Here is a 21484-nt window from a genome sequence, read left to right as displayed (position 1 = left end):
TTGAGATCCCCAGTCCCCTAGTGTCAATTACTATTGTTTCCATAATTCCACTCTAATGACGGAGGTCAGTCTTGCTGGGCTCATTTTACAAAGTAGGAGATCAAGGCCAAAAAAAAAAAAAAAAGGAAGTGACTTGCATGAAAATGAAAATGCTAAGAACAGACCAGAGGTGCTGCTCTAGTATTCATAGGCAATGCAGAAAATAGCAAACAAAGGATACTTCATGCCCAATTCAAAGACTAAATCTGGTTTTTATGAATCTTGAGAGCTGTGCTGGCACAACACAGTCTGAAACACTGATTGTTTTTCTGGATGTGTTGTACACACAATTTCCTCCATGACATAATCTCTCCCCACATGTTTAATGGTGCTGCTGTCACAGGAATCCTGACTGGGCAGAGATGGGATCTATGCAATACTGGAGTTATCAAACCCCACATCACAGAATCCAGAGTGTATGAAAACATTCTGCAGCACACATACTGCTGCTTGTAGGCAAATCTTTCACTATGCCACTCTGTAAAGCATGCTTTAAATTCAGAGCCACTTCAAATGCTGCAGTAAAAAGACATATAGCCTAGCATTTTTACTATGTACCAACCACACATTTTCTGTAATGTTAAAAGAGAAAAAATATATGCAGTCATGTGGGAAGCATGCACCTGGGAGCCTCAGAAGTGAATGCAGAGTGAGACCTTTCCCTTCTTGAACCCATTAAGCAGCTCACAAAGAACTGCTGAATGAAAAACAACTAATGCCTGGAAAAGCTCTTGCAGCCTAATGGAACATAGGAAGCTGCCTTATACTGGATCTGACCATTGGTCTATCTTGCTCAGTGTTATTGATAATGACTAACAAGGTTTCAGTAACTCACAGTCCTGTCTGGAAACACCAGGGATTGGATTTGGAGCATGCAATGCATGAGCTATGGCCCTTTCTCAGCTACAGCCTTCCCCTGTATGATTCTAACCATGTTTACTCAAATAATTCCCATTGATTTTCAGCGAGACTTATCCACACTTCCAATTGCCCTGCTGCTTTCTCCCAGGGAAACTTGTGATTTAGCACTGAATCATAAATCAGGCTTTCCATGGATAGCTGTTTGTTTTGATTTAGCTCTAAAGCATGGGTTTTCCAGGGGAAAGTGGAAGGGCAAAGGCAAAACCACTCTGACCTGTACCTAGAAAACATGGGGTGAGTGGAAAACCGCTCTGACCCATGCTTTATATTGGCATGGGACAAGTGGAAGCGAGGATGAATTGTGGTGGAAGTTAACCTATAAGGCGCTATGGTGTCATCTAGTGGTCCTCAGTCACAACTACAAGAAAATCCTCTGGCTTGAGAGAGTATATACAGAAATGGGAAGCCAGAAGGGGGAAAAGTATGCTTAGGGCTGTCAACCAAATGAAATATATTCCCCTCAGTAAGAGACCTGGGAGTTACGATAAGGGCATGGAGCAACCATTATGTCAGCAAACATGAAAGACAGTTGTAATAGACAGGTGAGTGGGAGAACAATTGACAGCAGGGGGATGTGATGGAATGCTAGCTAGAGTCAGAATGAATGACAGGTCTAGCAGTGTCCGTTGTGAATGGCAGCTGAAAGAGTGTGAGGAGTTGAGTAAAAATGCGGGAGGGAATTAGGTGTGTGAGTGTTAGAGAGGGAATGAATGAACGAACGAATAAACAAACGAAGGTATAGGTAATAATATTAGGATAGTTCTAAAAGAGAGGGATTTAACCATTATGCCTGGTCAGGATAGAAAAAACTTATTTTTTATTCTTTATAAATTTACTAATTGTTCTGATACATTAAATACTTTTTGTAATTATTTTGTCATTTTTCATACAGAATGGTTGACACAAGTACATACAAAATGCAGTTAAGAATGATGAGTGTAACAAATAGATATAGAAATAAAAAATGAGATTACAGAGGGGAGGGGAAATTTAATTAATGAAGGTGTTCTGGTCTGGGTGGATTCTAGGAATACCTCATTTTAGGAATAGTTAATAGTATCTCATGCTACCTATTTGCACAAACCAGCTTTTAGTCCAGATCTTGCTCTGTCTTAGCACTCAACTCAGCAGATCTTAGTTCCCAAGTGAAGTGAAAAAAGCCTGTCACACAATCAATCCGCGGTAGCCTCAAGAGAAGCCAGCAGTGTGAACTACGGCACACTTTAGCTTGTAAAGCTGCAGCATGAAAACACAATATTCTTCACTATAATAACCACATTTGGGGAATAATGCCTTGCTTTCTTAGGCGCAGTTCAGTGCCCTCAAGGAAATATGCTAGCACATTTGAAATTTTTGTAACTTTCTAGGAGGACACTTCACACAAATGGCTTCCAGGGTGAAAATGTTTCAGTTTGGCTCTGCTTTCAAGTGGCTAACATATTATACAGTGGTAACTCGAGTTACAAACTTAATTAGTTTAGGAGGTCCGTTCTTAACCTGAAACCATTCTTAACCTGAGGTACCACTTTAGCTAATGGGGCCTCCTGCTGCCGCCGTGCGATTTCTGTTCTCATCCTGGGGCAAAGTTCTTAACCCGGGGTACTACTTCTGGGTTAGCAGAGTTTGTAACACGAAGTGTTTGTAACCTAAGGTGTTTGTAACCCGAGGTATATGAATTAGGCTCTAGATATCTGTCAGTGTCACCATGTCTGTACATTTCCTCACCAGTGAATCTAAACTTGTGTGCGTCTGTCTTAAGTGTTCAGTCAAGCCCCAGCAGAGATCTGCTCTAGGCTGTCTCTTGTTTTTCTTACAATTCTGGTCATGGGGGCAATTGTTATTGTGACTGCAGCATGCAGGAAGGGAAGGTTTATCCTTTCCCTTCCTAGCCACAACCTTCTCCCGAAAACTGCCCCCCTCCCCTGCTACGATGCTTTTATACTATGCTTTATAACTGTAGTGGGGACATTTTTTGCAGGGAGGGAGTTGTAGGTATGGAGGAAAGGGATAGATTTCCTCTCTGTGCATGGTGCGATCACATTAACAATCCACCCCTAGGGCTATAATTAATTTAAGACAAAGAGATGTAGCTGCACACCACACAATAATTATAGCATGTAGTTTAACTCTTAATTTGCTAGGGTTGCTGAAGAATTAGAGTGCTGGCTGTACAGGAGGCAGAGTGGCAGAGTTTAGTTTCTGAAAGCTCTGGTTTGAGGCACACATACCCTTACTTGTTCATAACTGTGTCCATGTACAACTGTTGTTGTTTTTTTCTGAGGGTAAGAATGGTTTGGAAGTATTCAAATCCATATTGTATTTTGACAGAGTAGTTAATCGTAACTGCTTAGAGATTTTTGAAATATTAAGCAGTATATTCATTATAAGAAAGAAAGAAAGAGAATATCTTATTTCTGGAATTTTCACTCGACCTGGGCAAGCTAAGAAAGATATGTGTGCCTGTTGGACTACTAAATGGGAAAGGAGGTGTGAAAAGGCTCTTTTGAGCGATTCCTCCAAGGGACATTTGTTTCTCATGCTCCCCAAATACTGATTCACAAACCTTCGGCCCAGCTCTACTTCTGCCCTGCAGCTTCAAGTTCTCTGTTCCAAACACTACCAAAATGTCATGAGATCACAGGCTCAAGCCCAGTTCCCCAATTACTAACCTTAACAACCATTTCAAAGGTGAAGACACCTGTGAAGACATAGTCAAAGTAACGGAGAACCTAAAGGGAGAAATGACATAAAGGAATTAAAAATATAGTTCAGGTCTCACCACATCTCTGAAGTCATAAATCCTAACCAAACTCGTGACCAAGGCAGACCTTGGCTTCCATTTTGTCTCTAAACACAATCTAGTCAGCAGCATGCAGGAGATAAGGTTCAAAGCAACAAATGACAGATTAAAGACTATTATATTATCTAGAATCAATAAAGTAATCCATACTGCATTCTGGTCACTTCTCCATCTTTTATGAGATACTACAGCCTTACTGATCTGTAATGAGGGTCAGAATTTCGAATTGTGTTTTACTCTACTACCACCTTATGGAGTTCCTATTGTAACCATTGTTATCTGTGGAAGATGCTAACGGAAACATAAAAAGCATCTGCATGTGTAACATCCTATCTCCATGGGAGTTACAGCTGTCCTTTGGCTTCTGATGTTGCTATTAGAAAAGGGCTGATTTATTGGGGCATATAGTTAGAGTAGCAAAAACAAGGTTCTGTGATTACATGCATAAACATTTTATAGCTTATAAAAATAGCAACTGGTGGGCTAATGATTTGGAATTTGACATACACGATTTACCTGATGAGCTCTACAAAAGTGCCACATTTACACTGATCCCATACAACATATTGGAAAAACAAAAACAATAAACACTAACAACAAACAAAACAACTCTCCCACCCCCTAAACATCAGATTAAAAAACAACAACTCAACACTAACACATCCCTCCATGGCCCAAAGATCATTCATATTAACTAGGCTGTATTTTGTTTTTGTTTAATCTCCCCACTCTGCCCAGAAACCTTGTGGCAAGGCCAGTTGATGTAAATCAATGTGTGTGGGGGAGGTGTCCTCCAGTGATAGTTCAGTATCTCTCCTCCATTTTTAGGGAGCAGCAGCAAAAGCAGAGCAAAAATTTGCCTCCTCTGCAGTTGTCCTGGCCGTTTGCTCCAATCCTGCTGTTGAGGAGGGAGCAGCCATTTTGCATTAGGCCACCACCCTGGCAGCAGCCATTTTGTGACTGGTGCCCTCAACACCTTCACAAAATTCCAACTATGTCCCCAGATGCAAAGAACTTGATGACCACTGGATTAAACAAACGTCATGTGTTTCACAAGTTTACAAACCCTCCAAGTATCCCTATTTTCCAGGGACATCCCTGATTTAGAGAAGCTGTCCCGGTTTCTGATTTGTTCCTGCAATGTCCCACTTTTCCCTATTTTCACTGGAGGGTATGGAGTTATCCAACCCCCGAGTCGTCTGAAGGCAATCCTGTATAGGTAATTTTTAAAAAATGTTTAATTATTATTTTTATATATGTTGGAAGCTGCCCAGAATGGCTGGGGCAACCCAGTAGGATGTGTGGGGTACAAATGGTAAAATCATCATTATGGAATGGGACGTCCCTATTTTTATCGGAGAAATGTTGGAGGGTATGAGATTACACTGCCACAGTTGCTATCTATAGGAGAGAAAGAGCGTGGGGATGAGTTTTCTGATGGAGAGGAAAGGTGTGGCTCGGGAATCAATTGAACAGGAATTTATTGGAGGGGAATGGGGACAGGGGTCTCTTGGTGGTCATTTTGTGACTAAGCAGGCTCAGCTATGGCAGCCATGTTGTTCTGTTATTGATACAGGCTCCAAAATGTTGTTTTTGCTGAGAATTGGATTTTTTTTGGTGAATAGCCAGCAATAGTAAAAGATATTTTTTTTAAAAAATATATATATAGGTACAAAGTCCCTTCAGGCCAATGGAAGCTGTTTACCACAGAGGTCAAGCATGTCCAGCACTGTTCTCATGTGGGGGAGGGGCGGCAGTTAAGTGACAACTGAAGCAATATGGAGGTAATTTCTGAGGCCTTAGGGAGTTAGTTTGCCAGAAGGTAGGGAAGTAAAACAATGAGGTATACTGTAAGCCTGTGCAAGTTCACTCAGAACAGCAAATCTTTCTAAACGTAGAAGAGGCACATCTATCCTGTTAAGTTGTGGGTGAACATATCAGATGACACAGTGATTCTTCAGACAGCTCTTGTTTATTCACAGGCCAGAACAGAACTGAACCTGAAGGGTTCAGCCAACCTGCTTATAGAGAGCTCAACTACAAAGCAACAGTAACAACTTTCTGTAACTATCTAATCAGTGAATGTCACTTTCAATTCCTTATTTGCATATGCGGACCTGAGTGAAAACTATCTACAGTATCCCCCTGCTGGCCCAGGGTGAGAACTTCAGTATATAACATATCCAATTGCACACATTGCACAGTTAAAGATAAATATGGGTGTGTGTGGGAGAGAGAGTGTGTGTGTGTGTTTAACAGATCCTGAAAGAGCAGGAGCATAGACTATCCTGAGGGCAGCATGCCCCTGTCAATTGGTTTGTAGGTTCGACAGATCCAGGTCAGATTTTTCTATGATAGCCTACTGAACATAATGGTACCTAAAGTCTTCATTTTCTTTCTTTTTTACTTTGAAAATAAGATGCCATGTGGTTAGCAGTTTAAAATTGTCAGGCTCTAGACCAAGCTTTGTAACACTGCGAGTTGCATTTCAGTTTGCTAAATACCGGTACTGTACATTCTTCATAACAGGCTGCAGTGCAGTATAAAGTTCAGAGTATGAATGAAAGTGCATAATGGAGAATTGCCAATTATATCCAACAATTAATAGTTACAAAACAACTACTTTTATGTTTAGCAGACTCCAGTATTTTAATACATTTTCTTTTTAAAAACCTGTGAAATTAAATCATAAAACCTGCTGGTTTAAGATTAGAGTTAGGGCTGGCTCGTGTTGACTCAAGCTCTGCAAAGCTGGGAAACTGGAAGCTAAGGCTGATGCCTTAACAGATGAACCTCATGATCAGGAATGATGTTGTGCGATGTACAAATTGCGCTTGCTTACAACTTATTCCCCATGCACATACACTTTTCCTTGGTCATTCAGGCCCAAATCCATATGGGGAGTTTGGAATTCCTGTGAACAGCAAAGATGCCTCATGCTGTCCTGTGGTGCCTTATGAAGCAACTGAATTCCCTCTTCCAGAACACAACTGCTTTGCTTCAGATTGCACACTCTGAATATCACTTTGCAACAGAAAATATGCGTGGACTAAGATTTGTAAGCTCCCTTATCTAACTTGATATTCTCTGTAAGTTCCCATGAGAGCTTTTTTAGAGGGGAAGAGGCACTGGCCTACATATGCACTGAAATATAAATAATTAAGAAACCCGTTCCTTTTCTTGTTGCCTCTTTAAAATCTATGAAACAGCTGGATTATTTCCAAAACTTGCTTTACTGTTTTTGGTATAATCTTCCGTTGTAATGGTGCTAGGAAAGAGATCTGCACACCCCATGCCCAAAGTCATTGGTAGCAGTACTGTACCAGTCTCACCCCTAGTGCATCAGAGGATTCCCCACTCTGCTACTCTTTAACCCATCCTGCTAGCTATGATATAAGCCACAAACTGACATGAGTCCTCTAGCAATACATTAAGGGCCATAGGCTTCATAAGGCAACACAGGACAAGGACAACATCTTAACTCTGATCTTAAACTAGCAGGGTTTTTTTAAATCACTGAATATTTGCCTATATGTAAAGCTTTTTTTTTTCAATTTTGTGCAGGAAAATTCCTTTTCAGAATAGGAGCCACAAACAAAAATAAGCCAAAATTGTTTTGGTATCCACATTAGACAGTCTGAAAGAAAAGGGGGAAATCACCAGGGTGCATGGAGATGCCATGTAGTCAATAAGCTGCAGAGGTCCCAGCTCATTAAACACAGGAAATGGGAATAAAAACAAAATTCAACCATTAAGATATGTCCAAATCATGTTAATACCTCCCTTGACATGCCCTTTAACAGGTTTTACTCTTTGCTTTGGTAGTGAAGATGGCCTTCACTTTGGCCAGTTACATGCTATCTTACTGGGTATTAATAGTCCCAAATGTACATAGTTCAGTCTGTTCCTGGTCCATATCAATTTTTGTTTGTTTTCATCCATATCTGTTGACACATCTTTTGACCTGTTTCCACATTAATCAGTGATCTTTGAATCCACACTAGAAGTTGTATTTAAATACATAGTGGTATGGTATTCAACTAAGTTTTACTCAAGAGTAGACCCCCTGAAATTAATAGACATAACAGTCATGCTTATTTTATTTTAATGGGTCTACTTTGAGTAAAACTTATTTTATGTCAAAATTACACGTTTATATGTACTTTACTCTAAAATGAACATTGTAATGCATTTTGGTGCATCATTGAGCCAAGAGCTACATTGCACTATTTGGAAAAGTGTGAAATTGTTTCAGTCCACACATTAGGCCTGCAGGTATGTATCAGGTCAGTTTGCACCAGAATGTACAGAAACTGAACTCCTTTAGCATCCCAAGATGTATGACACTGGTGCTGGATGCCCACCCTGGGCCAGGTTATTCTTATGTTCAGCTAGCATAAAGCTGAGGGGGGGGGGTCCTTTGGTTATTGGGATGTATTCTATTGATTTTATCCTCATCCCAGCACAAAGGTTTCTTATTACTGCATGAAATAGAGAAGCCCAGTAAAGGCCCTCCCTCCTGCCCATCCCTAGTGGAGATGCTGCTCTAATTATTTCACTCATTTTTCCGTAGAGATATCTCATGGGACCTGTCCAGCGAAGCTCTTGAAAAAGAAAGTGCAGTGTAAGCTGGTAGCAGAGCCAGGCTGTGATTTATCTCTTTCTCTCCCTTTATACCACTGCACCTCCCTCCTAACCTATTTAAATCCCAGCTGCTTTTCTCAGAAAGTCAGATACTGGAAGAGGGATTTTTGCTTTTCACATATAATATTATAAGATCAGTAGTGTTAATAACAATCCCACCCCAAATATAATTTTTTACAATATTCTCAAAGGACTGGCTAATACCAGACATAAGGCTTCTATATGCATGACAATTTCCCGATATGAAAATCACCTCAGTGTAGAAAAAACTGTACACCATCACGTGCAACCAACTCACATGTGTCTATTTGGCTGCATGCACACATTGAAATAGACATCTGAACCCTTGTGTGATATGAGGATATACAAGATTTTGCCTACAAAGAGCAATATCCATGTAGAAAAATCATTAATGTATGAAGCTGTCCATAAGGTCTTGGAAAACATAAGGCAAAGGGTTTCTGTCAGATGCTGATGGTGGTTGCTCGTGAGTAACCAGGCAGGACTCCAACCTGACTTTTACAGGTTTTATTGTGCAAACTATTTACAGTGCAGATCTACAAAGTTCATGTCCATCTTAGTCACTTGCAGAATACGGGAGTGGCCCCTTCCGGCTTCTCCCTCAACATAAGAACTTCGGCACCCCAAGCCTCTTCCTCCCCTCCTTGCGTTTCACCCCTCTGCGCAATCTGGGCAACGGAACTGGCGTGCGTCCCTCCTGGCCAGCTCTCCACTGGAGGTGTGGCTTTTCCCACCGCTGGAAGAGGAACTGCTCCTCAGGCGTTTCGGAGGCTCTCTGTATTCTAACGGCCCCCCTGCCTCCCTCCCCTGTTCCAATGGCAGTCCCCTGATAGTTTTCTCTCTCAAAGGCCCATCGCCAACATTTCACTCACTGGGGCCAGTGAATTATGAATTTGACAGCTGACATGACACTGGTAAGTCACCCTAGTATGGTTGTCTATCAGATTATCTCAATCAGTTAGAAAGCTGGACAGCGGCAGGAAGGACAGAAAATAAGCAAGATGCACCTAAGTTCCAGTATGATATTGAGCTCTAGTTCCCATTCCTTCCTTCCAAGCTCTATCCATATTCAGTCAAAGTTTGGAATGTATGGTAAAGTGATCACAAAGCCATGCAATCATATGCTGAGTTCTACATGGCTCTACTGAAAACCATACTAATTGGATCATAGGTTCAGACAGTCAGTACAGCTCCTAGGTGGTCACCAATCCCAGATGTAGACAGAACATGCAGCAGGCTAATACAATATGGATCTTACAAGGGCACTGGTATGAGGTGCTGAGGACCATCTGACATCTCTACACATACCAAGAACTCCCATATAAAATGTGGAATTAAGGGAGCAACAGCAGGTAGGCAACCCAGTCAGATGAGCAGGGTACAAATAATAAAATCCGTATTTCTATTACTAAAGGAGGAGAGACAGAGCTGCAGGTTGGACCAGCAGAGATGTGGAAGGTACTTATGCTAACTGACCAGGAGTTCCTTTTATTCCACCAGACCTCCCTGGTTTACTTTTTGATGGAACTCCTGTACAGCAGCCTCCCAAATGTCCTTACTGGGTCACTGTCCAGCTTTGCTCCTGGCCAGTCCCATCAAACTAGACCACGGTGAGGAATCACACACACTTCCATTCAGGCAAGAAAGAGGAACCACGGTTCAAGTACACATACCAGCCAGGCAAAAGCATTTGAGGAGGGAGTGCAGCCAGTGAGTGGGGAGGCCCACAGAGTGGGCATGGCCTAGGGAGGGTCCCAAAGGCCAACTACAGAGGCCTGGAGGACCACATTCAGCCCCAAGCTTGAGATTCCCTGCTCATGAACTCGATTTTGTAGCAAACCATGGCTACAACATCCAATGATAAGGAGAATACTTGTTTCTATAGCAAGATGTCTCACTGCCTAGAGACATTTCGATCAGGCCATAGTCGTACCCATCAAGGCTAACTAAGAGACATAGTCTTCCCCATCTAAACGGTGGGCCTTCCAGAGCTGGCCACATATCTATTTGGGTATCCTATGATTCATCTTCAAAGTCAGAGGAGAGCAGGAGCTGCAATGGAGATTCACAGTAAAGGAACGCAGGAAGGACTTACATTGTTACGGGGAGCACTTGGCTGCACAGGATCTTCAGCAGCCAAAGCAATGCTGCTCATGGCAATCACCATCAGGATGCAGATTTCAAAGTAGCGCAGGTTGACAATGTAATGACAGAGCCGCCGAAACCTAGTACCAATAGGCAAAAGCATATTCTGTGGAAGGGTGTCACAAGTGCTGAGCAAATGGCTACATTTCTCCTACTGAATTAGATAAAATATTTATTTTGGAGCTGAGTGAGAATTACTCGGAATATATATTTTTTTAGAAAATTTCCCACTGTATTTTTTTATTGCTGGAAAAAGACCACTTTCTCCCCCAGAGAAATTCAGTGAAAAATAGTGATGCCCATTTCACTGCCACTCAAGTTCTCCACAAGCTGGAGTGGAGACTTTTGAGAGGGCATTTGTCTTCAGCTCTGATTTATTTATTTATTTATTTATATTTTGAAAATAGTCAAAGCCACCAATATATATTAGGTTCTGGTGCATAAGCCAACCTTAATATCTCTGAGCCTAGTTGTGGATCGGTCTCATGAATCCAGCCAGCATGATCCTTCTCATTCTCTGCCCGTGTTCACAAAAATTGACATATTCAACCTAAATCAGAGCCCCAAAGACTCAGTCTCTGCAAATAAGCAGTCCTCCTTCATCCTCTGAATGAATCCTCTGCATAATCCAGCCAAGTATCCAATTTTCACACACTCTAACCATTTGTGAACTATGGTATCAGGTTCCCAGCTATCTTTCAGTCCATAATGGAGCAATACTTACGGGTTAGTGGTTGAGAGAATGAACATAGAGCTGTATGGTGGCATAGGCTTGGGTCCCTCCCCTCCATCATCTTCTTCCTCCTCCTCCTTTTTTTCTTCCTCCTTCTTGGGCAGAGGTTCAGGGTTGGCATTCTTATTGACTGGTGAATAGGTGGAGAAAAATAAAAGTGATCAGTCTTGATATGTTTCCTCTCTCAGTCCTCCCAGTACCGTTTTAGCAAAAGTTGATCCAGTCAGTTCTGCATATGCAGAAACTTATGGTGAGTAGTCTTTGGGGGGAGTTGGGGAGCAAGTTAAGGACAAATATGGAGACCAGGATGTTGGATACTCTACATATAGAAACAGGTTTTGGTTTTGTTTTTTTACTGGTGCACTGCATATGACTACAGAAAACACGAAGTGTACAAAGTAGATATTGACATCCAATTCTGGGATGCAAAAATATCTGCACAAAGGTTTGCAGGACTCAGACAGATGCATGACAACTTGTGTATGGAAATGCTCCAACACAGTCAGAAAGACAAAGCCTCTTGAACCATAGCACACACCGACCTGGACAATATGTGTAGCAGGCCAGCAGTATCCCCAATATTTTATTCTTTCATTTACTCAATTTACCATGTCATAAATATTTAAGATAATTTACAACTAAAAGCCCTTGATATATACAGATGCAACAGATTTTTTTTTTAAAATCTTTCCCAGGTGTAAAGTGTGTACATTCTGCTCTGTGCAATGAAGTCCTCAGCAATTCAGAATATGGTGGCTTGTCATACTTATCATGTAACAGTAGTAGATAGGTAGCCGTGTTGGTCTGCCATAGTCAAAATAAAAAAAATTCCTTCCAGTAGCACCTTAAAGACCAACTACGTTAGTTCTTGGTATGAGCTTTCGTGTGCATGCACACTTCTTCAGATACAAGAAGTATCTGAAGAAAGCTCATACCAAGAACTAACTTAGTTGGTCTTTAAGGTGCTACTGGAAGGAATTTTTTTTAATTTATCATGTAACAGTTCCTGTAGTCTTAGTTTCCTCTGACAGGTTTATATACACTCAGCATAAAAGAGACAACAAATCTTCAGGATATCCAAGGCAACACAGATACAGACACACAGAAATTCAGCAGCTAAGAGGCACATGTGACAGGAACAGAGCCAACTCACACTCAGAACATCAGTCCACTTACATAGCCATTGGGCTAGACACAAACATAACCTGGAGTAACATAGCTGATGGCACAGCCATTACACTAATACAAGAAAATAGGTAGAACTAACCACAAACACCATTATGTGAGTGTTCTACAAATTCATTTTGTCTCTTTTATTGCCTGTGATGGTTACTTCCTCCTGCCTTCCACACAAGCAAAACAAAGCCTTCTCTATCCTTTCCTCCCATGAAATTCCATCCAACTTGCATCTCAAACATGTGCCTATAATTCTTCTGCCTCATATCCACGTTGTCTGGCTCTAGCCCTACAGACACAGTGCACCCAGTGCTCACCTTGCATGATAGCATTGTTGATTGGTGGTGGAAAGGTGGGTGGGATTTCCACCACAGTGTGCTCTGTTTTCTTGGCAGTTTTGGGTGGATTGTTCTGGGTGGTGGGATTAGTGACAATGAGGCTGTTCTCTGGGTTTTTAGGGGGTCCAGGGCTGGATGGATTGCCAGGATTATTGGGAGTCCGGCGACTGGTAGAGTTCTGAGAGTTGGGGAGTGGTTGGTCCAAGGGAACAGGTGGGTTTGGGGGCAGGTGGCTTGGTGTGGAATTTGAGTGGCTGCCTCCTTTGGTAGGATTCTGAGGGTGGCTGATGGGATGTTGGTTTGAGGTCTCATTGGTTGCCAGCTTATTGTTCTTCATGTTGTCAATATCCTCAGCCACTGGGGGCTCCAAACGCCCCATATCCTGTTGGATTGGCCGTGTGGTGGATAGGTTTGGTCCAGGTGGAAGGCCAGAGCCTTGGTTCTCTCTGTATAATTAAAAAGAAAAAGTTTGATCACAGGTTGAAACGTTTATATCAATGGGTCACTGAAATGCAACTAGCACAATAGCAAGTGGGGTTTGAAACTACCTGCTCATGTGACAATTGCTTCATTCTAGCACAAGCATTACCTACACTCTCCACTTCTAAAGCTGCATCATCATTACCCACATGACATTGCCTTAACCCACCAGAGCCAGACTATCTTCCTATGTGCACATAATGCAGCTGCATTAGTCAAATTGTCTATCATTTCAGCTATTAATCTTACCCCAGCTTAACTGCCTTCAGTCCAGCTTCAACCAAGTTCCCTGGTGGCTATTGGCTCAATACAGCAATAGGCCAGCAGGATGGCAGGTTTAGCAAAAGAGCCTTGCTTATTTTGACCATATCCACACATATACTAAACTAAACTTTCTTTCCAGAGGGGCAGATGACCTAGTCACTAATAATTTCCTCACTAGATAGCCTTGTGGGTTCTGAGCTGGTCTTGCTTCAGCAACATGAACATCTGAATGTGAGGTTCCTAACTGTATACTGATCTCAAACAGCCTAGTAATATTTAAAGGCAAATTGGTGTTCTGAGGGGAATGGGTGCAATGAGGGAACCAGGCTCCATTGCTTCTGAGGAGTCTCCTTTCTATCCCTACTTACTTCCTGCGCCGGTGCCGTCGCTCCTTGCCATCAGCTTCATAGGTGGACTGTGCAGTATGTCGGTGCCGTCGACGCCTTTCTCCATCAGGCTGCTCCCCATCCACATCACCGCGTGCAGGCCTGCTCCCTTCACGATGCCGAGGCCTGCGCTCAGGTTTGCTTGTCTCCTCCCCCCCTCCCTCATCTGGTGCCCGGCGGTGAGGCCGATGCCGCCGGTGCTCCCGGTCACCATCGCCTGTACGCGGTGATCCACTTCGGCTCTCTTTGCTGCCTCGGTGCCGGCGGTGGGGGTCCAAGGCCTTGATTCGCTGTGAGTCACAGTCACCACGGTAACCACGCTCAAGGATGGCATTGTGCTCCTTGCTAGAATAGTCAATCTCATGGTATCCACTTTCCTGGTTGAAATCAATTTCCTTGCTGCTGCTCCGTGGGCGTCGTGGCTCCATGCTCCCTGAGTCAGGGCGCTCATATATGTGGGGGTCTCGGGGGTGCTCATGGTAGCGAGGTGGCTTTCTCAGGAACTCTTCAGGCCGCTGCTGTCCAAAGTGGGGGTCCAAGGGTGGCTCACTGGGACGTGTCTTGTTGGTGTTGTTATTTCGATTCTCCTGAGGATCTACCACTAGTGGCCGGTCTAGGTGGGTTTTCATATCTGGTCGCATTTGGCGGGCAAATGTGACCTTCCAGCGATCCTCAGGGTCCAGTTCATTGTATAGTGCCTCCCGGCTTGCCAACAAGTTTTGCTTCCGCATCTCACTTGTCCGTTGCTCCCACACTGATTTAGCGCCCTTCTGGTTCTTTTGCTGCTCTTTCCTGAAGACAAAACAGAAACAGTTTCTTGAAATGCACCCTTAGCTTCAGCACTCCTGCCTAAACCAAGACCATCTCACGCCACATCCTCAAGGACGCCAATTTTCCTGCTCTGGTTCTGACTTTCTGGTGTTCCTATTAAATCAATCTGTATCCAGCCAATTAATCATTCCTTTCAGGTGTGGTCAGGCTATGCCTGCAGAGCATAATGCAATCCAAAGAACTGTGAAGTTGCAAAAGATCCTAGAGTAAAACTCTCCACTTATACGTGCTGTTGGCAATGCTGGAAGCAGCATGGAAGCCCAAAGGAAGAATTTGGTTTACATGCTGCTTCTGGCATGGACAGGAATGAATGTTGCACATTAATCCAGATGTGTGCAGACATGACTTGGCCCAGCTGCTGACACTAAAGCTCTTCTTCCTGATTCAGCAAACGGCAGGTTAAAACAGAACAGCAACTGTGGCTGAACATCTTTCCTAGCACTTGCTTTGGCCATTTACTCTTCCCTAGCTATTCTATCACCACCACAGATGCCATATTGATTCCTCTCTAGGAAATGTTGGAAGGTCAGGTTGGACTTAGGCAGCTATTCATTATTCATACAGACTTTACTCCTACTACTTTTACTTGCAAAAACCCCTATTAGAAGATGCACAAACCAGAGTAATTTGGGTCACAGTTTGTATTCCTGCCTCATTTCTCTTTATACAGTGGTGCCTCGCAAGACGAAAAGAATCCGTTCTATGATTCTCTTCGTGTAGCGGTTTTTTCGTCTTGCGAAGCAACCCCATTGACGGATTAGCGGATTAGCGCTATTAGCGGCTTATCGGATCAGCTGATAAGCGGCTTAGCGGCTTAGAAAAAGGGGGGGGAGGGAAAAAACCCGCAGGAACTCGCAAGACATTGTCGTCTTGCGAAGCAAGCCCATAGGAGATTTGTTTTGCGAAGCACCTCCAAAACGGAAAACTCTTTCGTCTAGCGAGTTTTCCGTCTTGCGAGGTATTCGTCTTGCGGGGCACCACTGTAGTGTTCTCTTTGGACATGCAAGAAGCCAGCACTTTCTGATAGAAGGCTAAGGGCTGGTGAGGGCCAACTTCTCCTTCCATAAGCAAGTGTTCCTCACAGTTTACAGGACCCAAACTGTTCCTACTCGCCCCCCAGTGGGAACCTTTTACTGAGATCCAGAGCTACATGTAAGCCTGCCCTGCTTTGCATTTGTGAGAAAGAAACCCAGGGGTCATGTGGGGCTGAGGTAAATCAAGACAACACTTACGCTGCTATTGACATGTTGGCTGCAGACAGAGGGCTCACTTCTGCTACTTCCTTTGCCTTCTGGAGGGCAAGCTTCTGGCTGGCAGCTTCTTCTTCTTCTTGCTCATCCTGTGAAACCCATACATTAGAGTTGAGTTGCCACTGCCCTGAGGTTTAGTGCCCATATCTATGTGTCTGAGCAGGGGAGGGGGGCACTTAATGTTCATGAGGAAATGCCAGTGCCACTAAGCTAACCGTAACAGCTGCTTTCACAACTGTCCTGTGATTCCTTTCCCAATCACAGAAAGGGCTGAATTGCCTCTTTCATGACAGAAATGCAATTCCAACAGAGCAAGGATGGCAAACCTGTGGCCCTCCAGGTGTTGTTGAATTAACTGCTCCCATCATGCCTAGCCATTGGCTGTGCTGGCTGGGAGGCTAATGGGAATTTGAGTCCACAATATCTGGAGGGCCACTGATTAGCTACCCTGGCAGTAACAGGACAGAGCCAGTGTCCTGTTCATGAAAGAAAGAGGTTCAAAATATAATTTTAGGCATAATTACACAAGAGTTAGGATGCATCCAGACATCTGAAGGAAGAAGGATCAGCTAGCACCAGGTTTTAACACAATTAGTCATTGGTTTAGACTATCACCTGTGCCAACCCTTGGACTGACAGTAATCAGAAAATGAAGCAGAGGGAAGCCATTCACCTACACAATCCTGTTTTCAGTATACAGGAAACCCAGCCCTGTAATCACCCCATTCAATAAGCATGTCTCCCCGTAGCCCCAGTTTTCCCAGTGGTGGAGAAGTAATCCCACCTTGGTGAGCTCCTGAGCGTTGGCAAGATTATCCACTGCGATAGCCAAGAATACATTGAGCAAAGTGTCTGAATGTTGAGAGTCAAGGCAAAACCAAAAGCAGTTCTAGTTTCATTTTCACTTGACTACCTGAAGAGTTGTCAAATGCTTGGTTTCCCTTGCAGGGTTTCCCCAAAATGGTTACCCAGACTGCAGAGTTAACGGAATTAGTCACCCACACCTAATGCCTATTTCAGCACCAGAGGTTCATCTTATTCCACAACTCCCTTCGGAAGGAGGGTCCCAAATGAGTGTAATTCCAAGATTTATAAAGGGGACCTTTTATTTTAGCATGTAAAGTACTGACTTTACCATTTCTCGGTCCCAGTACTGACAGACTGGAATTTCTCCATTATTTTAAACAGAAGGAAACAAGTTCAACTGAGGATGTATTTCCCCAACCATGCAACACATTCAACAGTAAAGATGGAAGAACCACCAAAGAATCCTCGTTCCCAGACATCTCCTGCTTTTATAACCAGTAGCTATTGCCTCAGAGTTCATAATCTAGTCCCATAAACATTTGAGAACTATATATTTCTCAACAAAGGATACAGTTACCAAACAAAGTCAGTACAATGAAATAGAATGAGAACATCATTCCTTTATCGACACCGCCCTGAGCTTGGATACCATCATACATTACTTCGTTCCAGTCTTCACCAGTCAAGATCTGAAATATGCAATATATAACTAGAAATTCCAGATGAAATTGATAGATTCCTCAGCTGAGTCAATGGTAGTATTGGAAAGGGAATTCATTATTGATCAAACAGGGTCAGAACTTAAATAGAAGATTCTGAAGAGGTTTTTAATGTAATCTACTCCTTTCTAATGTAAGTGTTTTATTCTGTGTTATGATGCTGAATAGTGCTCTGTTTCACTAGTTTCTTCTATTTGAAATGTTTTTATCTACCAGACTTCTAGAATGGTTTTTCAACAGAACTCAAGGCAATTAAATAAATCAAGACATGCAATATTCAAATTAATTCAGCGGCACAAACTAAAAGGAATGCAGGAAGGAACAATTGGTCACTTGCTTCTTGTTTATAGAAAAAAAAGTAAAAGAGTGGCAAGAATTCTCAGGTTTAAAACAAAGATATTCTAATGATGCAAACCTACATACAATTATCCAAGATATATTTCTATGAATAATCCTGATTACTCCAATGCACATACAAAAACAAAAGAACACAAAGAGTGGCAATAAATACACTTCTGAAAGTATGAGCACCCCAATCCTAAGGGGCTGATTTAGCAGTTCTACAACCCAAGTCTCTAAAATTCAACTATCACCCCAACTCCAGGCTGCCAGATTTTGTGACATTTTTGTTGCTACATCACTATCCAATTTAATGTGAATAATAATCTATGACAACTAAGAGAAGAGAAGAACTGGTGCTATGTGGACTTTTTGGACATATCAACACATAATCCCAGCTCAGGGGTCACCCTACATGAGACTCATTCTAGGGACAGAAAGGCAAACAGGACAGGGAATGCAGCCTCCTTCCCATTCCCCCTGCATACCTGAAATACTGTCATTATTGCTGCTGGGAAAGTGTCAAAGTTGGTCGGAGGGGTTCCATCGTCAAAATTGAACCTGAGGAAGAGAAACAATCCAACAGAAACAGAGATGTTAGTTACAGATCCTAAGGTACTTCAGCTCTTTCCATCTTAGTCAGCTCGCATCCAAATCCTGGCTTTATCTGCTAAAGGAACTGCAGATACCACAGAAATGTGGGCAGTTGTGTGAATCTTGATAGTGTGTGTGTGTGTGTGTGTGTGTGTGTGTGTAGAGAGAGAGAGAAAGAGAGAGAGAGACATCACAGACTCTCCAAGTCTAGCAAAAACATTGTAGCTGTGGGCAGAGATGAGTATCTAGCATCAGGGTCCCTAGAAGAAACTGGAGAGGAACCCTAGCTTATTGATTCCCTATTTGATTTCTCCATTCTAAAGCTGATCAAAAGCAGGAGCTTTCTAGAAAGACCGTAAAGATTCTGGCTATGTGTGTATGTGCATGCATGGATGTGTGGAATACTTCTATATTACTACAGATATGAGTATCTGCGTACTCCAGCTCTTCCTATTACCAAAATGAGTTGTGATGAGTTAGTGTGATGCCCAAGTGGAACAATGCCCAAGACTTGGGATGGGTTCAGACACCACAATCCTCATCTGATAGACCATAGTTTATGCAAGCTGTAGCAAGCTTTGTGCCTGTGCTTTCCCCATCCCCCCTTGAGTATTAGTGCTTACAGCATGGCTTGTTAAACCACAGTTTCTTGTGACATGTGAACCAGTCAACTGTGGTTTAAGCACTGCCTACAAAGTAGGCTATGAAATCAGGATCTGATATCATGAATGACATCATGAAAAAAGGTAGTTTAACAAGTCAGGATATTAACATCAAAGAGGATACAGAAAGCAGGGAGGCAAGGGGCAGGAGGGAGTGTGCAGGTACAAACCTTAACCATGGTTTCAAAGGCCATTATTGTGTCATCCGAACAGGGCCCAAGTATTCACTCTAAGGATGTTGTAGGAAATGTCAACCCCTCCCCCCCGGCTTTTCCCATTACTCACTGGCCCCCAAAGAGTTGCATTCCCAAAAGGGCAAAGACGACTATGAACAGGAAGAGGAGGAAAAGGAGGCTGATGATGGACTTCATGGAGTTCAGCAGAGATACGACTAGGTTTCGTAGGGAAGCCCAGTACCTGTCAAGAGAATCCACATGTGAGCTAGCAGGGAAATCTATCTTCTAGGGCCACACATCATAAAGCAAACATTCATTCCAGGGGTCACATGATAGAAAGGATATTTCCACTCAGGCCTGGTGAAGGCTGTCAGGATGCAAGATCATAATTTAGCTAGCTTCAGCTGCTACAAACAATATATGTGTAATCCACAATAATTAATACAAAATAACATTTTCTTGCATATTGTTGGTAATTTGGATATGTCGACGACCTGCAACTGCAACTCTTGATAAGATAGAGGTTTTGTCTTGTTTTGTTTTACTACTGAACCACTTGTTCTGACCTGTTTTGGGTACTGGCAGTAACTAAAGGGGGGCTAGATTCAGGTAGGGATATCTGAAGAAGAAGAATCTGTAGATATCTGAAGAAGTGTGCATGCACACAAAAGCTTATACCCAGAACAAACTTAGTTGGTCTCTAAGGTGCTACTGGACAATTTTTAATTTTTTTAAAAGGTGGACTAGTGACATTTTTACCTTACCCTTCCTCCAAGTAGCTTGGGGCAACGTATATAGTTCTCTCTCTTCCATTTTATCCTTACAAAAACCTTCCAAAGTAGGTCAGGTGAGGAGACAAAGACTAACTCAAAGACATCCAGAGAACTACATGGCAGAGAGGGGATCTGAACCTGAGTTTCTCTGGTGCCAGTCCAATGTTCTAAGCACGGCTCCTCTGCAACATTTTCTCTGCCTTTTCTATTGCAAACAATTCAAATTCAATATTATTTCCTAAATTCTTTTCATTCCATAAGACTTCTGCCAGTCCTAACTTATAGTGACATCCTTTGCTTCATCTCCATGCTTTGGGTAACCCAGCAACAGTATATTTACAGCAAATTTTTATATGCCAGTTTTTACAGGGAAATGCAACTGTGGTCATCTTGTAAAGTCATCTTTACTGTTAGAGAAATTAATGACTATATACAAAGGCAGCGATCTCCTGATCCATATACAGATGGCTTCCACCAAGCACGTTAATGCTTCCTGGTTTTTCTTAAACTGATGTACACTCCAACGGTATTTAGCTTCTGCTGCCTGCTAGCTGAAGATTCCTTTTTAGATAGGCTGAAGCAAACCATCAAAAAAAGGATTGTTTATTTTATTTGTTTGATATTTCGCTTCCATCCAAATGCCTCTCCCTTTGGACACAGAGGACGTGGCAGTTTCAGCAGTGAAAGGAACATTCTGCAGATCGCAGTTTCATTGTAAATATATGCAGAAAGTTGTTCTTATAGATGCAGCAGGAAGAAGATACCTTCTTAAGCTAAATTTAGATATTTCAATTGCTCTAAATAATTATTTGTTTTTGACAATGTAAAATATATGCTTGCAGAACAAATTGCAGATTTCCAGTGTGTAAGAACATATACATACAGTGGTACCTCGGGTTAAGTACTTAATTCATTCCGGAGGTCCATTCTTAACCTGAAACTGTTCTTAACCTGAAGCACCACTTTAGCTAATGGGGCTTCCTGCTGCCGCTGCGCCACCAGAGCACGATTTCTGTTCTCATCCTGAAGCAAAGTTCTTAACCCGAGGTACTATTTTTGGGTTAGCGGAGTCTGTAACCTGAAGCGTATGTAACCTGAAGCGTATGTAACCTGAGGTACCGCTGTATTTGTATGCAACACTGTGTACACACACACAACTGCACAAGTAAGCACATGTTGGGACACGAACAAACAGCACACTCAGTCTTCCTGCCAATTAATTCATGCACATACACTTAGGGCACTGATATAAAACAACAACAACAACTTACTTTGTGACTTTGAAAATACGCAGTAACCTGAGAGCTCGTAAGACGCTGATCCCAAAGGAGGTGCCAGGCTTTACCACAGCCCAGATCACCTCAAAGATGCTCCCAATGATAACCT

The 21484-nt window shown here is 42.6% G+C and overlaps 1 protein-coding gene across 14 annotated transcripts in view; it reads right to left on the bottom strand.

Annotated features, from left to right (window-relative positions):
• The window catches only part of CACNA1A (calcium voltage-gated channel subunit alpha1 A), a 256547-nt gene that overhangs the window by 84537 nt on the left and 150526 nt on the right, over positions 1 to 21484 (bottom strand). For all 14 annotated transcript variants that reach the window (XM_082214686.1, XM_082214683.1, XM_082214682.1 and 11 more), the window contains 11 exons: positions 21370 to 21482; positions 19435 to 19566; positions 18382 to 18454; positions 17407 to 17524; positions 16813 to 16880; positions 16011 to 16117; positions 13930 to 14739; positions 12797 to 13263; positions 11295 to 11433; positions 10521 to 10650; positions 3630 to 3689 (listed from right to left, as the gene is read on the bottom strand). In XM_082214686.1, the coding sequence (XP_082070812.1) occupies positions 3630 to 3689; positions 10521 to 10650; positions 11295 to 11433; positions 12797 to 13263; positions 13930 to 14739; positions 16011 to 16117; positions 16813 to 16880; positions 17407 to 17524; positions 18382 to 18454; positions 19435 to 19566; positions 21370 to 21482 (2217 nt within the window). The remainder of the gene's footprint in view (positions 1 to 3629; positions 3690 to 10520; positions 10651 to 11294; positions 11434 to 12796; positions 13264 to 13929; positions 14740 to 16010; positions 16118 to 16812; positions 16881 to 17406; positions 17525 to 18381; positions 18455 to 19434; positions 19567 to 21369; positions 21483 to 21484) is intronic.

Source organism: Podarcis vaucheri (genome assembly GCF_965113315.1).
Source record: "Podarcis vaucheri genome assembly, chromosome: 2".
Classification (NCBI taxonomy): domain Eukaryota; kingdom Metazoa; phylum Chordata; class Lepidosauria; order Squamata; family Lacertidae; genus Podarcis; species Podarcis vaucheri.
Note: the sequence above shows the minus strand (reverse complement) of the source record. Positions and strands in the feature narration are given on the sequence as shown.